General features: G+C 37.0%; 2 protein-coding genes across 2 annotated transcripts in view; both read right to left on the bottom strand.

Moving 5' to 3' along the window:
* The window catches only part of LOC134647441 (microtubule-associated protein Jupiter), a 160586-nt gene that overhangs the window by 83456 nt on the left and 64925 nt on the right, over positions 1–12205 (bottom strand). The gene's annotated exons all lie outside the window — the stretch shown is intronic.
* LOC134662879 (uncharacterized) lies at positions 8492–10305 on the bottom strand. Its single transcript, XM_063519190.1, has 2 exons — positions 9851–10305; positions 8492–9343 (listed from the first exon to the last, which is right to left on the bottom strand). Exons 1-2 carry the CDS (start codon positions 10068–10070, stop codon positions 8493–8495), a joined length of 1071 nt encoding a protein of 356 aa, XP_063375260.1. The 5' UTR covers positions 10071–10305; the 3' UTR covers position 8492.

The raw sequence follows: 12205 nt of genomic DNA, 5'->3' as shown, positions 1-12205 counted from the left end.
TTTGTTAACCTTTTGACGAGAACACTCTCCCAGATCTTAAGGGTATGAGATGTGAGCTTGATAGCTCTATAATTCCCGCAGTCAGCTACATCCCCTTTATTCTTATAGAAAGGTATGAGTTTGCTGGTCCTCCATATTTCAGGGACTTTCTTAGATATTAGAATCCCGTTAAACAACTTGGTCAGCCACTGTACTCCAGTTATACCTAGATGTTTCCATATTTCCGCAGGAATTTCGTCAGGTCCTGTAGCTTTTCCATTTTTCATATTTTGGATAGCAGCTTTGACTTCCTGGGCTACAATGGCTTCAATTGGACCTTGTGCGCATGGTAGTTCTAATAGCGGTTCCCGTGGAAACTCCTCGTTGAGGAGTACTTTCTAAATCCATATTGATTAGGGTGTAAGATATTATGTTTGGTTAAAAAATTGTGTAATCTAGTGCAAAAAGCTTTTTCAAATATTTTCGACAGTATTAAGACAATAGTGATTGGTCTATAGTTACTAGGGTCTTCACGGTCTCCTTTTTTGAATAGCGGTTTTACAATGGATATCTTTAACTGTTCTGGAAAATAACCTTGAATAAAAAACAAATTTATCAAATGTGCTAGAGGAGTGCTTATAAATGATCCAGTTATTTTCACTATTTTGGTTGTAATATCATCAATTCCAGAAGTATTACTGTTGTTCAATGACATAATAATTTTAAGGACCTCCGTGGAATCTATTGGCATTAAAAACATTGTAAATTGGTTGTTTTCGACATTAATCGGTCCCTGATTGTTGTTAACTGTACTCAACTCAATGAAATGGTCATTAAAAATATTACAAATATCTTGTGGAATGTTATAAGACTTGTCATTGATTTTAAGTGATTAATATCAGTCGCATAGTTAGGGTTTGATAGTTGCAATGATGCTTATAAATGATCCAGTTATTTTCACTATTTTGGTTGTAATATCATCAATTCCAGAAGTATTACTGTTGTTCAATGACATAATAATTTTAAGGACCTCCGTGGAATCTATTGGCATTAAAAACATTGTAAATTGGTTGTTTTCGACATTAATCGGTCCCTGATTGTTGTTAACTGTACTCAACTCAATGAAATGGTCATTAAAAATATTACAAATATCTTGTGGAATGTTATAAGACTTGTCATTGATTTTAAGTGATTAATATCAGTCGCATAGTTAGGGTTTGATAGTTGCAATGATATAATATTCCAGGTTGCCTTACACTTGTTGTTATTTCTAGATATGTAATTATTATGGCTGATCTGTTTTGATTTATTTATACATTTATTTAATATTCTACCATATTTCTTAAATAAAAACTCACTAGAGACCGACTTGTTTCCACTATTTCTAATTTGAAAAATCATCTGTCGTTTGACCTGACATGACTTTTATTTAAAATCAAGCTGTAAATTAATTATATTTAAAATACTGATGTTTTTATTTTATGTTATAGGTTTTGTTATGATTAGGTAATATTATGTAATACGATTAGGTTTATGATATGTGTGTGGGTAAAAACCTAAATAACAAATTAAATAAAAATATTCCAAAGGGTGCTATTATACTTCCTATACAGTTATAGTGATACTTACAGCGGGCTCAGCACGGTTCCATTTTTATCGACTATCACTATGCCCGTCACTTTCGCACTTACATACTTGTTAGAACGTGACAGGCATGGTGATAAACGATAAAAATGTGACCGTGCTACTAGGGCAGGAAATTGTAGAAATGTGCTTATTTTAGCACTTCGCCGAGCATTCTTCTTTCCGACCCGAATAATCTAGCATTCCTGCCCCATTTCAACACTAAACCATTACAACACATTCATAACAATTATTTTCGGTTCTAAAACACATTGCTATTTAAAAATCAACCTCAAAATAGTAATTATAAGGAGCATACTACATTTGTGGAGGTGATTTCACTTCCAGTTGTGTGGTCGAGCGTTTATTTCGATTTTAACTCGGAAGGCGGCCACATAAGTGATGGCTCTTCGGTTTGGATATGGGTTTCGACAAATATCTCAAAAGGCGCCTTTTGACGTTAACTCGTTTACTGAGTAAGAAGCTCTAACATCAGAGTATTTATGTTTGCACTGCGAGCTCGCTCGCTGCGAATCGGGTTAACTCACGGTGGACTCTACACTCGACATCTCTTAAATAGATTTAAACCTCACTATTTTTAAAACTTACACAACTTACAAAAACAATATTATAATTAAATCTCATCACTGGCCTGCACTGCAAACTCTTACCGTACGGGTACGCATATTATTACCCTACCTACCGAATTTTTAGAACAATCTATACGCCCATTAGGAAGATATCAAACTACCTACAAATAACGAACATCTAACCATTAACAAACCAAAAAATGAGTAGCTTATTGTTAATATTTTTAAATAAATTATTTACTAAGTAGCTAAAAATAAAATATTTTAAAAATAAATCATTTAAGTTGCAACAAAAAGCTGTTTATTTCCACACAGCCGGATCGCAGGCGTTTTCTACTCGCTTTGTACTTAACATTAACACTCCCATTGTGCCCTTTGTTTATCTCTGAAATATTATCACCGACAACAAACTCGGCAGCTCGACTCGTTGTGTAATACAAACTAAGCAACACTTTTAAGGTTCAAGAGGTTCCCATTTCATCTTAATAGCTTTTGAAGCGTGCTATCGCGGTACGCCCGCTGCAGCTGTAAACGCATGTTCTCTGTATAATTCCCACTGTTCATACGTTTTTACTCTTAAATAAGTACATATTTTGGAAAAGAAAAAGATTATATATTACTAGCGACCCGCCCCGGCTTCGCACGGGTTAACAAATTATACATAAACCTTCCTCTTGCATCACTCTATCTAATAAAAACACCGCATCAAAATCCGTTACGCATTTTTAAAGATCTAAGCATACATACAGACAGACAGGGAAGTGACTTTGTTGATACTATGTAGTGATATTTCACTTACCTTAACAGCTAGTCTTAGACTTTTACAATAAAAATGAGTCTTACAAATATAATCATGTTTTTAAGCTACAATATACTGATTATAATAACAATCAGTCCTGCCCCATTCCCATAGCCGGTCGGGTCATCAAAGCCAACGCATAATCGCTCTCGTCGCAGAGACAGTCAGTTTCTGACATCCCTCTATCCTTGCTAGCCATTCCCATCATAGCACAAATTCCACCCAATAATCAAAAAGTTTATCATTAATCTCACACCACTGACTTAATATAAAAGAAATAGACACACAAAGCAGAACAAAAACGTCAACAAATGTGGCCCCAATGACGTTTTCGCACCATTCGCATTGATGATAAAAACGCTTACGTAAATTTTGAGTCAAGATAAATCTTTCGTACAGAAAAGAGCTTAATGTCGTAAGCTTAAGTGTCAAATTTGCAAACATAAGTACCAACACTGTAAAAAAAATTAGTCTGATGGCACTAAACGTAACTTATTTACGTCAAACAACGTCAAACGAGAATAATGAACGAATGGAGTCACTTTGGTACACTTTAATAGGTATTACTGTACAGAAAAACCAATTGAAGTAATAAATAAACCAAATTTAATTTAATCGGGAGCTCAAATAAAATTAATTCGTGGTTCAAATTCAAACAAATTTAATTTTTAATAAGTAAGTATACGTCTTTAAATATTAATTTCCTTGAAATAAATTCAACTTATTAAATAAAATAACTGTGTATTTTAGATCAAATACTCATCGCACGAGTGCACGGGGACATTTAGGTACTGATTGTGGTTGACTGTGGTTGTCACTGTGTTCAGACAGGTTTAGCAGTTAGTCGATATAAGCCCTTATTGGTGGTGTATATGTCGGAAACAGGGAAATGGGGCGAATACACAAGTGCCGTTTTGCCTTGTTTAAAACTGCATCACCCTTATCTCTTGCTATAATTAAATAGCAGTCCACTTTGCACATCGCATAGGTTTTCTTGGAAATCTTGAATTTAAACATAATATTATTCCTTACGAATTCCATATAAAAATATTGACCTCACATCGACTCATTAGATTTTTGTTCCTTGACATTTCTTCTTTGGTACCTAGGACAACTTAATTTATTCGAAACCATAAAATTACCACCAGATTACATAAATTATGTAATGCTATCCAAATAACTAACCGAAAGAAATACATTCCATCCTTTTCCCTTGTTTTATCATTGTTATTTTTACATATTTTAACGGCACATTTCGTAATTGTTGACAACTTCACATTTGAGCGTTTCAAACAAGACTAAACGAAAAAGTAACGAGTGATCTGTTTTAACGTTACTTTTGTGGGGCCATTTTTTGCGGCTGATTGGGTATCCAGTTCTTTATTCTATATCAATGTCTCACACACTGTTCCAATGTAAACTTCAGCTGGTGCTGCTTCAGTTCTAGAATGAATACGCGACATTAGTTGACTTAGTACTCTGTGGTTTTAAGCGAGTGATGTGTCGACACGTCGAGCCCGACGTCTTGAAAGGGGTTCAATTTTTAAGACAAGTGAAACAATATGGCCTCATGAATGGAACCCCCGGATTAATCAACAATGGCGTGTGTCTCTTTGTGTGCCGCGTGGTAGAAATATATATTACGCCTTGCCTTTAATATCTTAATATGTTTCTGGCTGCTTTGATGGTGACTGTATCAACTGTATGTTGCTCTGTCGGCATTTGTATCAATACCGCGCATTAGTGACATTTATGACTGCAGAGCAGCGCTTATATACAGGAAAATGATAATGGAACGAAACACAAACAACTTCATAGGTACATACTTTGTTAATAGGTACTGAGCCCCTATATATTATCATAAGTAGGTACGTACCTAGTATTATCGAAAAGTTCAGCCGATTATTAATGTATTTTCAGCGGGCCTAGCCAACATCACAATCGTTTCGCAGAAAACGAAACGAAACGCTATCATTTCCATACATTATTTACATTTATCTTAGGCCCCCTGGTGATAATATTATGACAATATATAGGTATAGTGTCAAATAGAAAATCATACGAACTTACCTGTAAGTGACGTTCGATTATTATTAAACGAGGTAATTCGCCTGAGAGATTACAATAAGTTTACATGTAGTAGCACGAAGATAGTGCTGCCATCGTACACCATTTTAGAGCAACTAATAAAAAAAAATAACAAATTTTATTTATACCCTGTGGCGGGTACTTCATAATCTCATACACTTTTGGTACCCGGAGCCCATCGTCAACTCATACATATATTTCGTGAGGAAACGGGGCAACTACAGAACTCGTTCTGTGTAGGGTCCGGGTGGGTGTGTAATCTCTCAGGCGAATTACCTCGTTTAATAATAATCGAACGTCACTTACAGGTAAGTTCGTTTGATTTTCTATTAAACTCATTAATTCGCCTTTCGAGATTACAATAAGTTTACATGTAGATGTTTAGAGCTTCACGAAATATTTAGGTAAAATGTAAACGGGTTCAACTGAAATAAACAAAGTATGAAAACAACATATTACTGTATTTCAGTTCTGACAAATCGTTTACATTGCGGTTTTTTAAGAAAATAACCATAATCAGATATTAATTAATGCATAATTAATAATCAACAAGTATAATACCTATTTTATTAATTAAGTATTATTTAGAGGTCATACTGCATAGAGACCGGGCAAACGACTCTGATGTATCAGGTAATACCTCCCTGTTATAAAATTTGGCAAAGGATGCCGAGTTACCCGTCCATCCTGCGGTTCTTTTTATAACATCTATGCTTACGCCAAGCTTATTGGCAGCAGACGTAGATGCATGCCTAGTGCTGTGAGAGCTGAATACTGAAGTGTCGATCCCGCTCTCCTGCAGTGTGGCCTTGATCCACCGACTCAGTGATTGCGAACATACATTTTTATATGGCTTCTTTAAGCTAACGAATAAAAACTCACAATTTGTCTGCCTTTTATCGGCAGTGGTTTTTAGATATTCTTCTAAAGTTCTAGCCGGACAAATAGAAGGCCTTTCGTTGAAGTAAGGAAGAATCAATAATGGTTGTGATCTACCAACCGCAGAAGTTTTTATTTTATCAGAGATTTTTATAACAATTTTTTCACCATTATATTGTTGTATGTTAGACACTCGAATCAAAGAGAGAGTCTGCACGCGGTGCGCAGTGGTCAAAGCTAGCAATGTTGCTAGTTTTTTGGATAACAAATCAAACGGCAAGCTTTCGTTCGGATAATGATTACTTAGAAAATCTAAAACTACAGCTGGATTCCAAGTACAATTATATCTTGGGAGAGGAGTTCTCAATTTATACACTCCCTTCATGAATCGTTTTATTTTTAAATCGTTCATAAGTTCAGAACCTACTATAAGACTAATAGCTGATTTCGCTGAATTAATTGAACCGTATTTATTATCTTGATTGTAAAGTCTTACTAAAAATCTCAATATATCCTTAACGGATGTATCATAAAGATTGACATTAATTTCTTGGCAATAACAAAACCATTTTTTAATGCATGGTTCATACTGACTAATCGTATTGTCCGTAAGCGAGGCTAGCATCACGTCCACGGCTTCGGGAGGAGCGCCCTGCCTCAGGAACGCCGTCCGGATAAGACAGCGGCCACCAGGGTAAGGCTCTGCTGAAGCTTGTGTTCGGCCCTGTAAGGCGAATGCAATAAATTAGCCTCTGGAGGAAATACCAAGCTGTTTGAAATTTGTAGTTTCTTAAAAAGTGGAAACCAGGGTTGTTTGTGCCATAAAGGTACAACCACAATACCCTCCGCTTTATTATTTACTATTTTCTGGAGTACTTTGAGTATCATAGAAAATGGAGGAAAAGCATAGAAGAAGAAATCACTCCAAGACAATGTAAAAGCATCTACTTTGAATGCGTCTGGGTCTTTATGCCATGATACAAATTTCACACATTTTTTATTTAGCCGACTTGCAAACAAGTCAATTTCTGGTCGTCTAAAAGTCTCACAAATCAGATAATAGGCCTCATCAGCGAGCTCCCACTCAACATCTGCATGAACTCGGCGAGATTCGGCATCGGCAATTAAATTCTCAGTGGAACTTATGTAAGACGCAAAGATATATATGCGTCTTTCTTCGCACCACTGCCAAATCTTACGGCTTAGTGCATTCAGATGTGAGAACTGAATGCCTCCAAACCGGTTTATGTATGCAATTGCCGTAGTATTATCAATACGCAAAAGGATCTCGCAATCCGTGAATTTACTGGCAAATATTTTTAAACCAAAAAATGCAGCTGTCAGTTCCAAAAAGTTAATATGCTCATTTAACTCTTCTGTCGACCACTGACCACTCGCTGTTTGATCCGAGCAACTAATGCCCCAGCCCGTACGAGATGCGTCTGAAAAAATTTCTAGCCGGTAATCGCCTGACCGTATCGGATTGTTACATTTATCGATATTACGTAACCACCAATTAAAATCACTACTAAGATGATTTGGTATTGACATGAATTGATTATAATCATCATTACCTTTTAGACAAAGGTATTTTTGCCGTTCGAACATTTTTGTATAAACCCACCCGTACTGAACGGCTGGGCATACGGACACCAGCAAACCAACTAAATGTGCAAAATCCCGAACTTTGCACCTACTCATGTTCGAAAACCGTATTATCTCACGCTTAATTTTTAATTTCTTATCTTTCGGAATGCCAATTGTCAATGCATTGGAGTCAAAAACGAAACCTAGGAAAGTAATGGTTCGACTAGGTGTACCATTACTTTTTTCTAAGTTTATTACAAAGCCAAGCGATTCCAATAAGTCTTTGGTTTGTTTGAAATTTTGTTTACATTCGTAAGGACTGGAACCGAAAAGACATATATCGTCTAAATAAATTACAGAAAATAACCCTTGTTTTCGTAAATACTCCACGACAGGTCGCATAAGTTTTGTAAATACGTATGGCGCTAAATTCAAGCCAAAGCAGAGTACTTGAAATTCATACAAACGCCCTAACCATTGAAATCGTAAGTATTTTTTATAGTCTTCATGAATACTTATTGAAAAATAAGCATTCTTAAGATCCAATGTACACATATAAGTGTCTTTATATAAAAGACGCATCAAAGTCCTGTAATCTTCAATTTTGAAGTGTGGCGTAGGAATAAACTTGTTTAAATGCTTTAAATTTAAAATAAATCTATTCTGGCCGTTACTTTTCTTAATTAGAAAAATGCTTGATAAGAATTGGCCCTCGCATGGCTCGCACTGGCGAACAGCGCCTATATTTATGAGTTTAGTAATCTCATTATTCATTTCTAACTTATGCTGAGCAGACTGTGGTTTATTTACAGGTATCTGTGACTGGACGATATCAATATCGATCGGCAAGCGTAAGCCTCTGACCCAAGATAAAACCACCGGGTCGTCAGTTATGCGTTGCCAATTATGGTAATAAAACTGTAATGTACCCGCCTGCGACTCGCTGCTTAGCGCCGACTGGCGGCCGGCCTGCTGCTCCGCGGCCGCGGGTCGCGGCGCGCGCTGCCGCGCGGCGCCGCTGCCGGCTGCCTGCGCCCACCAGCCGTCGAGCTCGTCCTCGCGTACGCGCGCCGAGGTGCCGGCGGTGGCGGGCCCCGCCAGTTTAAAGCCCTCGAAGGTCCCGCTTCAGCCGGTCTGCTCTTAGGTGGAGGCTTCGGTTTCGTTGAGGCGGGTCTCATCTCCGCGCCCGTCTTCGTTATCGCCTTCATAGATTTCAGTTTCTCTGAAAGATCGGTACCAAAAAGAAATCTGTCTCTTTTCAGGTCCTTTATATTGTCTTTGACGTCTTTGCTAAGACAAGCTTGTAAGAAGTTCCTTCTAGCTGAAGTCTCTTCATAATGTACATGGCATAACAAGCGGCCTGCATCGCTGAGTAACTTCAAACTTTCTTTATTCTCTGCGGCGTCAGAATGATTTTCTAAATTCGAGGACATTAAGTCGGCTATACATGTCAAGACGCAAGCCATACTTTTCTGTTTTTCTGATAAGATAACGTCTCTCTTAAGCGCATTTTCGTTGACCGCTGCTTTGATTTCAGGGTTTAGTATAGGACTCTGCAGTAACGTAAGATTCTCAGGGATGTCGTGACAAGAAATAATCTCCTTTTTGACATCATCCTTTAAACCATTGATTAGTATATCGGACCATCGGCTAGCAACATCCTTGTGGACAGCCTTGCTAAATATTTCTTCTTTAGCCGGTTCGTCACCTAGAATGTTCAAAATACTCGGATCTAACTGCGGCGTTGTTTCCAGCTGAGGATCAAGGACTGGAGACGGTTGGTTTTCCTCTTGGGGTCCTGAAAAAACCGACACATAATGTCTAAGTAGATATAAATCATATGCGCAAGCCTAGAAACAGTCTTTCAAACTGTTTTCTTGCCTGACTTTGTAATAGGTAGGTAAGTCGATTGTATTCCGGATACACTGGAGTAAACTTTTGATATCATCAGTAGCTGTCTCACGGACTCTAGCGACTGTGCAACGAGGTGGCAAACCTATATACTACGAAACAACCTTACAGATCGATCTGAAGTATATTTTAGGTTAGTATGTAGCCTTACAGGCCCAACTTTAGCCACTAATGTTTACCAGGATAAAATAAAATACGTCGCATAAACAAGCATTGGTAGCATTGCATAAAAAGGTAGCTACACTCGTTGTGAACCATAAGTAGGTAGGTACCTATGTCAAGGTCGTATAGGTTTCCGGCCGATAGGGGGCGCGAGCGCGCGCGAGCCAAAGGTCAAGCGCGCCTGCCCCACGTGCCTACAAAACCACGCGTAATATAAAGGAAATATTAGTACCTTCGGTTTGCGGAACCTCCAGCTCGGAAGCATGATCCACATCAAGCTCATTTACCACTTCCTCCTCGTACTGGTCTGCATCCGACGACTCCGAACTCCACGACTCCGAGTCCGACGACTCCCCTCGGCGTTCCCGTCGCACTTTTCTCATTTTCTGCTCCAACTTCTTTATTTTCCGTGCGTAGTATTCTTCATCATCCCTAAACTTACGTTTTCCCATGATAAAACACGCGAATTATAGCCAAATATTCGAATTAAAACACTTAGCACGGGAACAGCGTATACGATGGCGGCGACACAAAACGTGTATGAGATTATGAAGTACCCGCCACAGGGTATAAATAAAATTTGTTATTTTTTTTTATTAGTTGCTCTAAAATGGTGTACGATGGCAGCACTATCTTCGTGCTACTACATGTAAACTTATTGTAATCTCGAAAGGCGAATTAATGAGTTTAATAGTTAACATTGAAATTCGATTTCAAATGCCGATTCGAAGTCTTTCTCTGTTAATCTTGAAAGTATATGTAATTTAATGCAACGGCATAACAAATGCGACGGATATACGTTTTAAACGCGTACTTACAACGTATACCGGCACCGACAACGTAATAATACCTCCACTATTTTTCAGTGTTTAAACTCATTAATCATTTCATTGGTAGGTATGTTACGCCAATCAAACTTAAAATGGTCTGGACATAAATAATGGATGTTTTATTATCATACATAAATTCCGGGACTTATTTAGAATTTTCGACCATTGTCCTATTTACAGCCATATTCGAACTTTAAGATACCTACGTCAAATATAAGATATTGAAACGATATGTCAGTGTCAAACAAGTGTCAAAAGTGACGTTTCTACAACAAATAGGTTTAGGTTTAAGATCATTTATTCTCATAAGAATTTTACAATTCACTTGACTAGATAAATACAGAAATAAGTCACTTTTAACACTTGTTTGACACTGACATATCCGATCTATATCGTTTCAATATCTTATATTTGACGTATCTCAAAGTTCGAATATGGCTGTTAGACAGGGGTCGGCAATCCACGGCTCGCGAGCCGCATGCGTTGTTACATGTCTGAAAACAACATTTGCGGCCCTTTGAGCTTCCGTAAACTGTTTGCCGACCCCTCTAGTGTGGTTATATTATTAGAAGATATTAATTATTTTTGTTTTTAAGAGAACAATATAATTTTAGCGTCGGTGTTACTCGTGTTACATGTTCTATATATACTTTACTCAAACATAATATGGAATGTAATAGAGTATAGAGGTATACGTACTGTTATCCTTATTAGTAGTGTGTATAAACGTAAGTTTGATTATTTACTACGCTTTCGCATTAACTTGTCTTGTCCATTTATAATCATTATGTACTCAGAAGAAAAAATATAAAAAAGTATATAAGTACCTAGAAGAAAACTGATAAATCATTAAAGTAACTCTCACGACATAAATTTATAACAAGTAATTATACCCTTGAAAACCTGCGGCAATCAGGGAAATAATAGTTATTTTATATAATTACTAATTACATTTCCACCTGATAAAAAAATGAGAGCGTTCCGAATTGTCGCCGTGGAAGGTAATTAAAGACACGGATTTAAACTATTTACATTATTTAATTACATGCCGTATTATTACGAATTTTGAGTTAATAGCTGAAATTCAAAGCTTTTCTTTTTACAATAATAAACATAACTTACTAGTAGCTCTGTGAGCTGTAGACCTCGCGAGCATAGCTTATTGGGACCGTGCACGACGACAGCTCCACACAGCGGTTTGATCAATCAACAATACAAAGATTTTAATTATTAAAAAAAAATACGAAGTTTAACTGAAAAAATAAATACAAAATGTTATGTCTTACTGGGGATCGAACCCAGACTTTCTGTGTGCAAACAAAAAAAGCAATTAATTACAAAATGCGCCATGATAGTTCTTAGCTAAGCTGACGAAATTCGGCTACTAATTCTCGAGTACAAACTAAATATCTAAATACCGCCTAAACCAGCAATACAATTTTTCTGCATTTTTCGCCATTTACTATGTAAATATGTCTCAAAAAGAAAATACTCTTATGATATCGATACGACTATTTGTTTAAGCGCGAGGTATCACAACTCCTCCATTTTTGAAAATTTCCAAAAACGGGATCGACAAAAAATTTTTATTTACTCATAGAATCTGGTCACAAAATTTCACAAGAATCGGTAGAGAATTGTGACCTGTAGAGGAGAACATCCGGACATACAAAAGCAAAATGCCCGAGTCAAAACTTCGCTACGCTTCGGTCAATTATTCAGCTATAAGTCATTATAACTATAAACATATTAGGTAC

Source organism: Cydia amplana, chromosome 1, assembly GCF_948474715.1.
Source record: "Cydia amplana chromosome 1, ilCydAmpl1.1, whole genome shotgun sequence".
Classification (NCBI taxonomy): Eukaryota; Metazoa; Arthropoda; class Insecta; order Lepidoptera; family Tortricidae; genus Cydia; species Cydia amplana.
This window is presented reverse-complemented; position numbering and strand designations above follow the sequence as displayed.

Coding starts and splice junctions, on each gene's coding strand:
- LOC134662879 (XM_063519190.1), bottom strand. CDS start 10,070: ATGGGAAAACGTAAGTTTAGGGATGATGAAGAATACTACGCACGGAAA. Junction 9,344..9,850: donor GGAGGTTCCGCAAACCGAAG/GTACTAATATTT, acceptor CGGTTTTTTCAG/GACCCCAAGAGGAAAACCAA.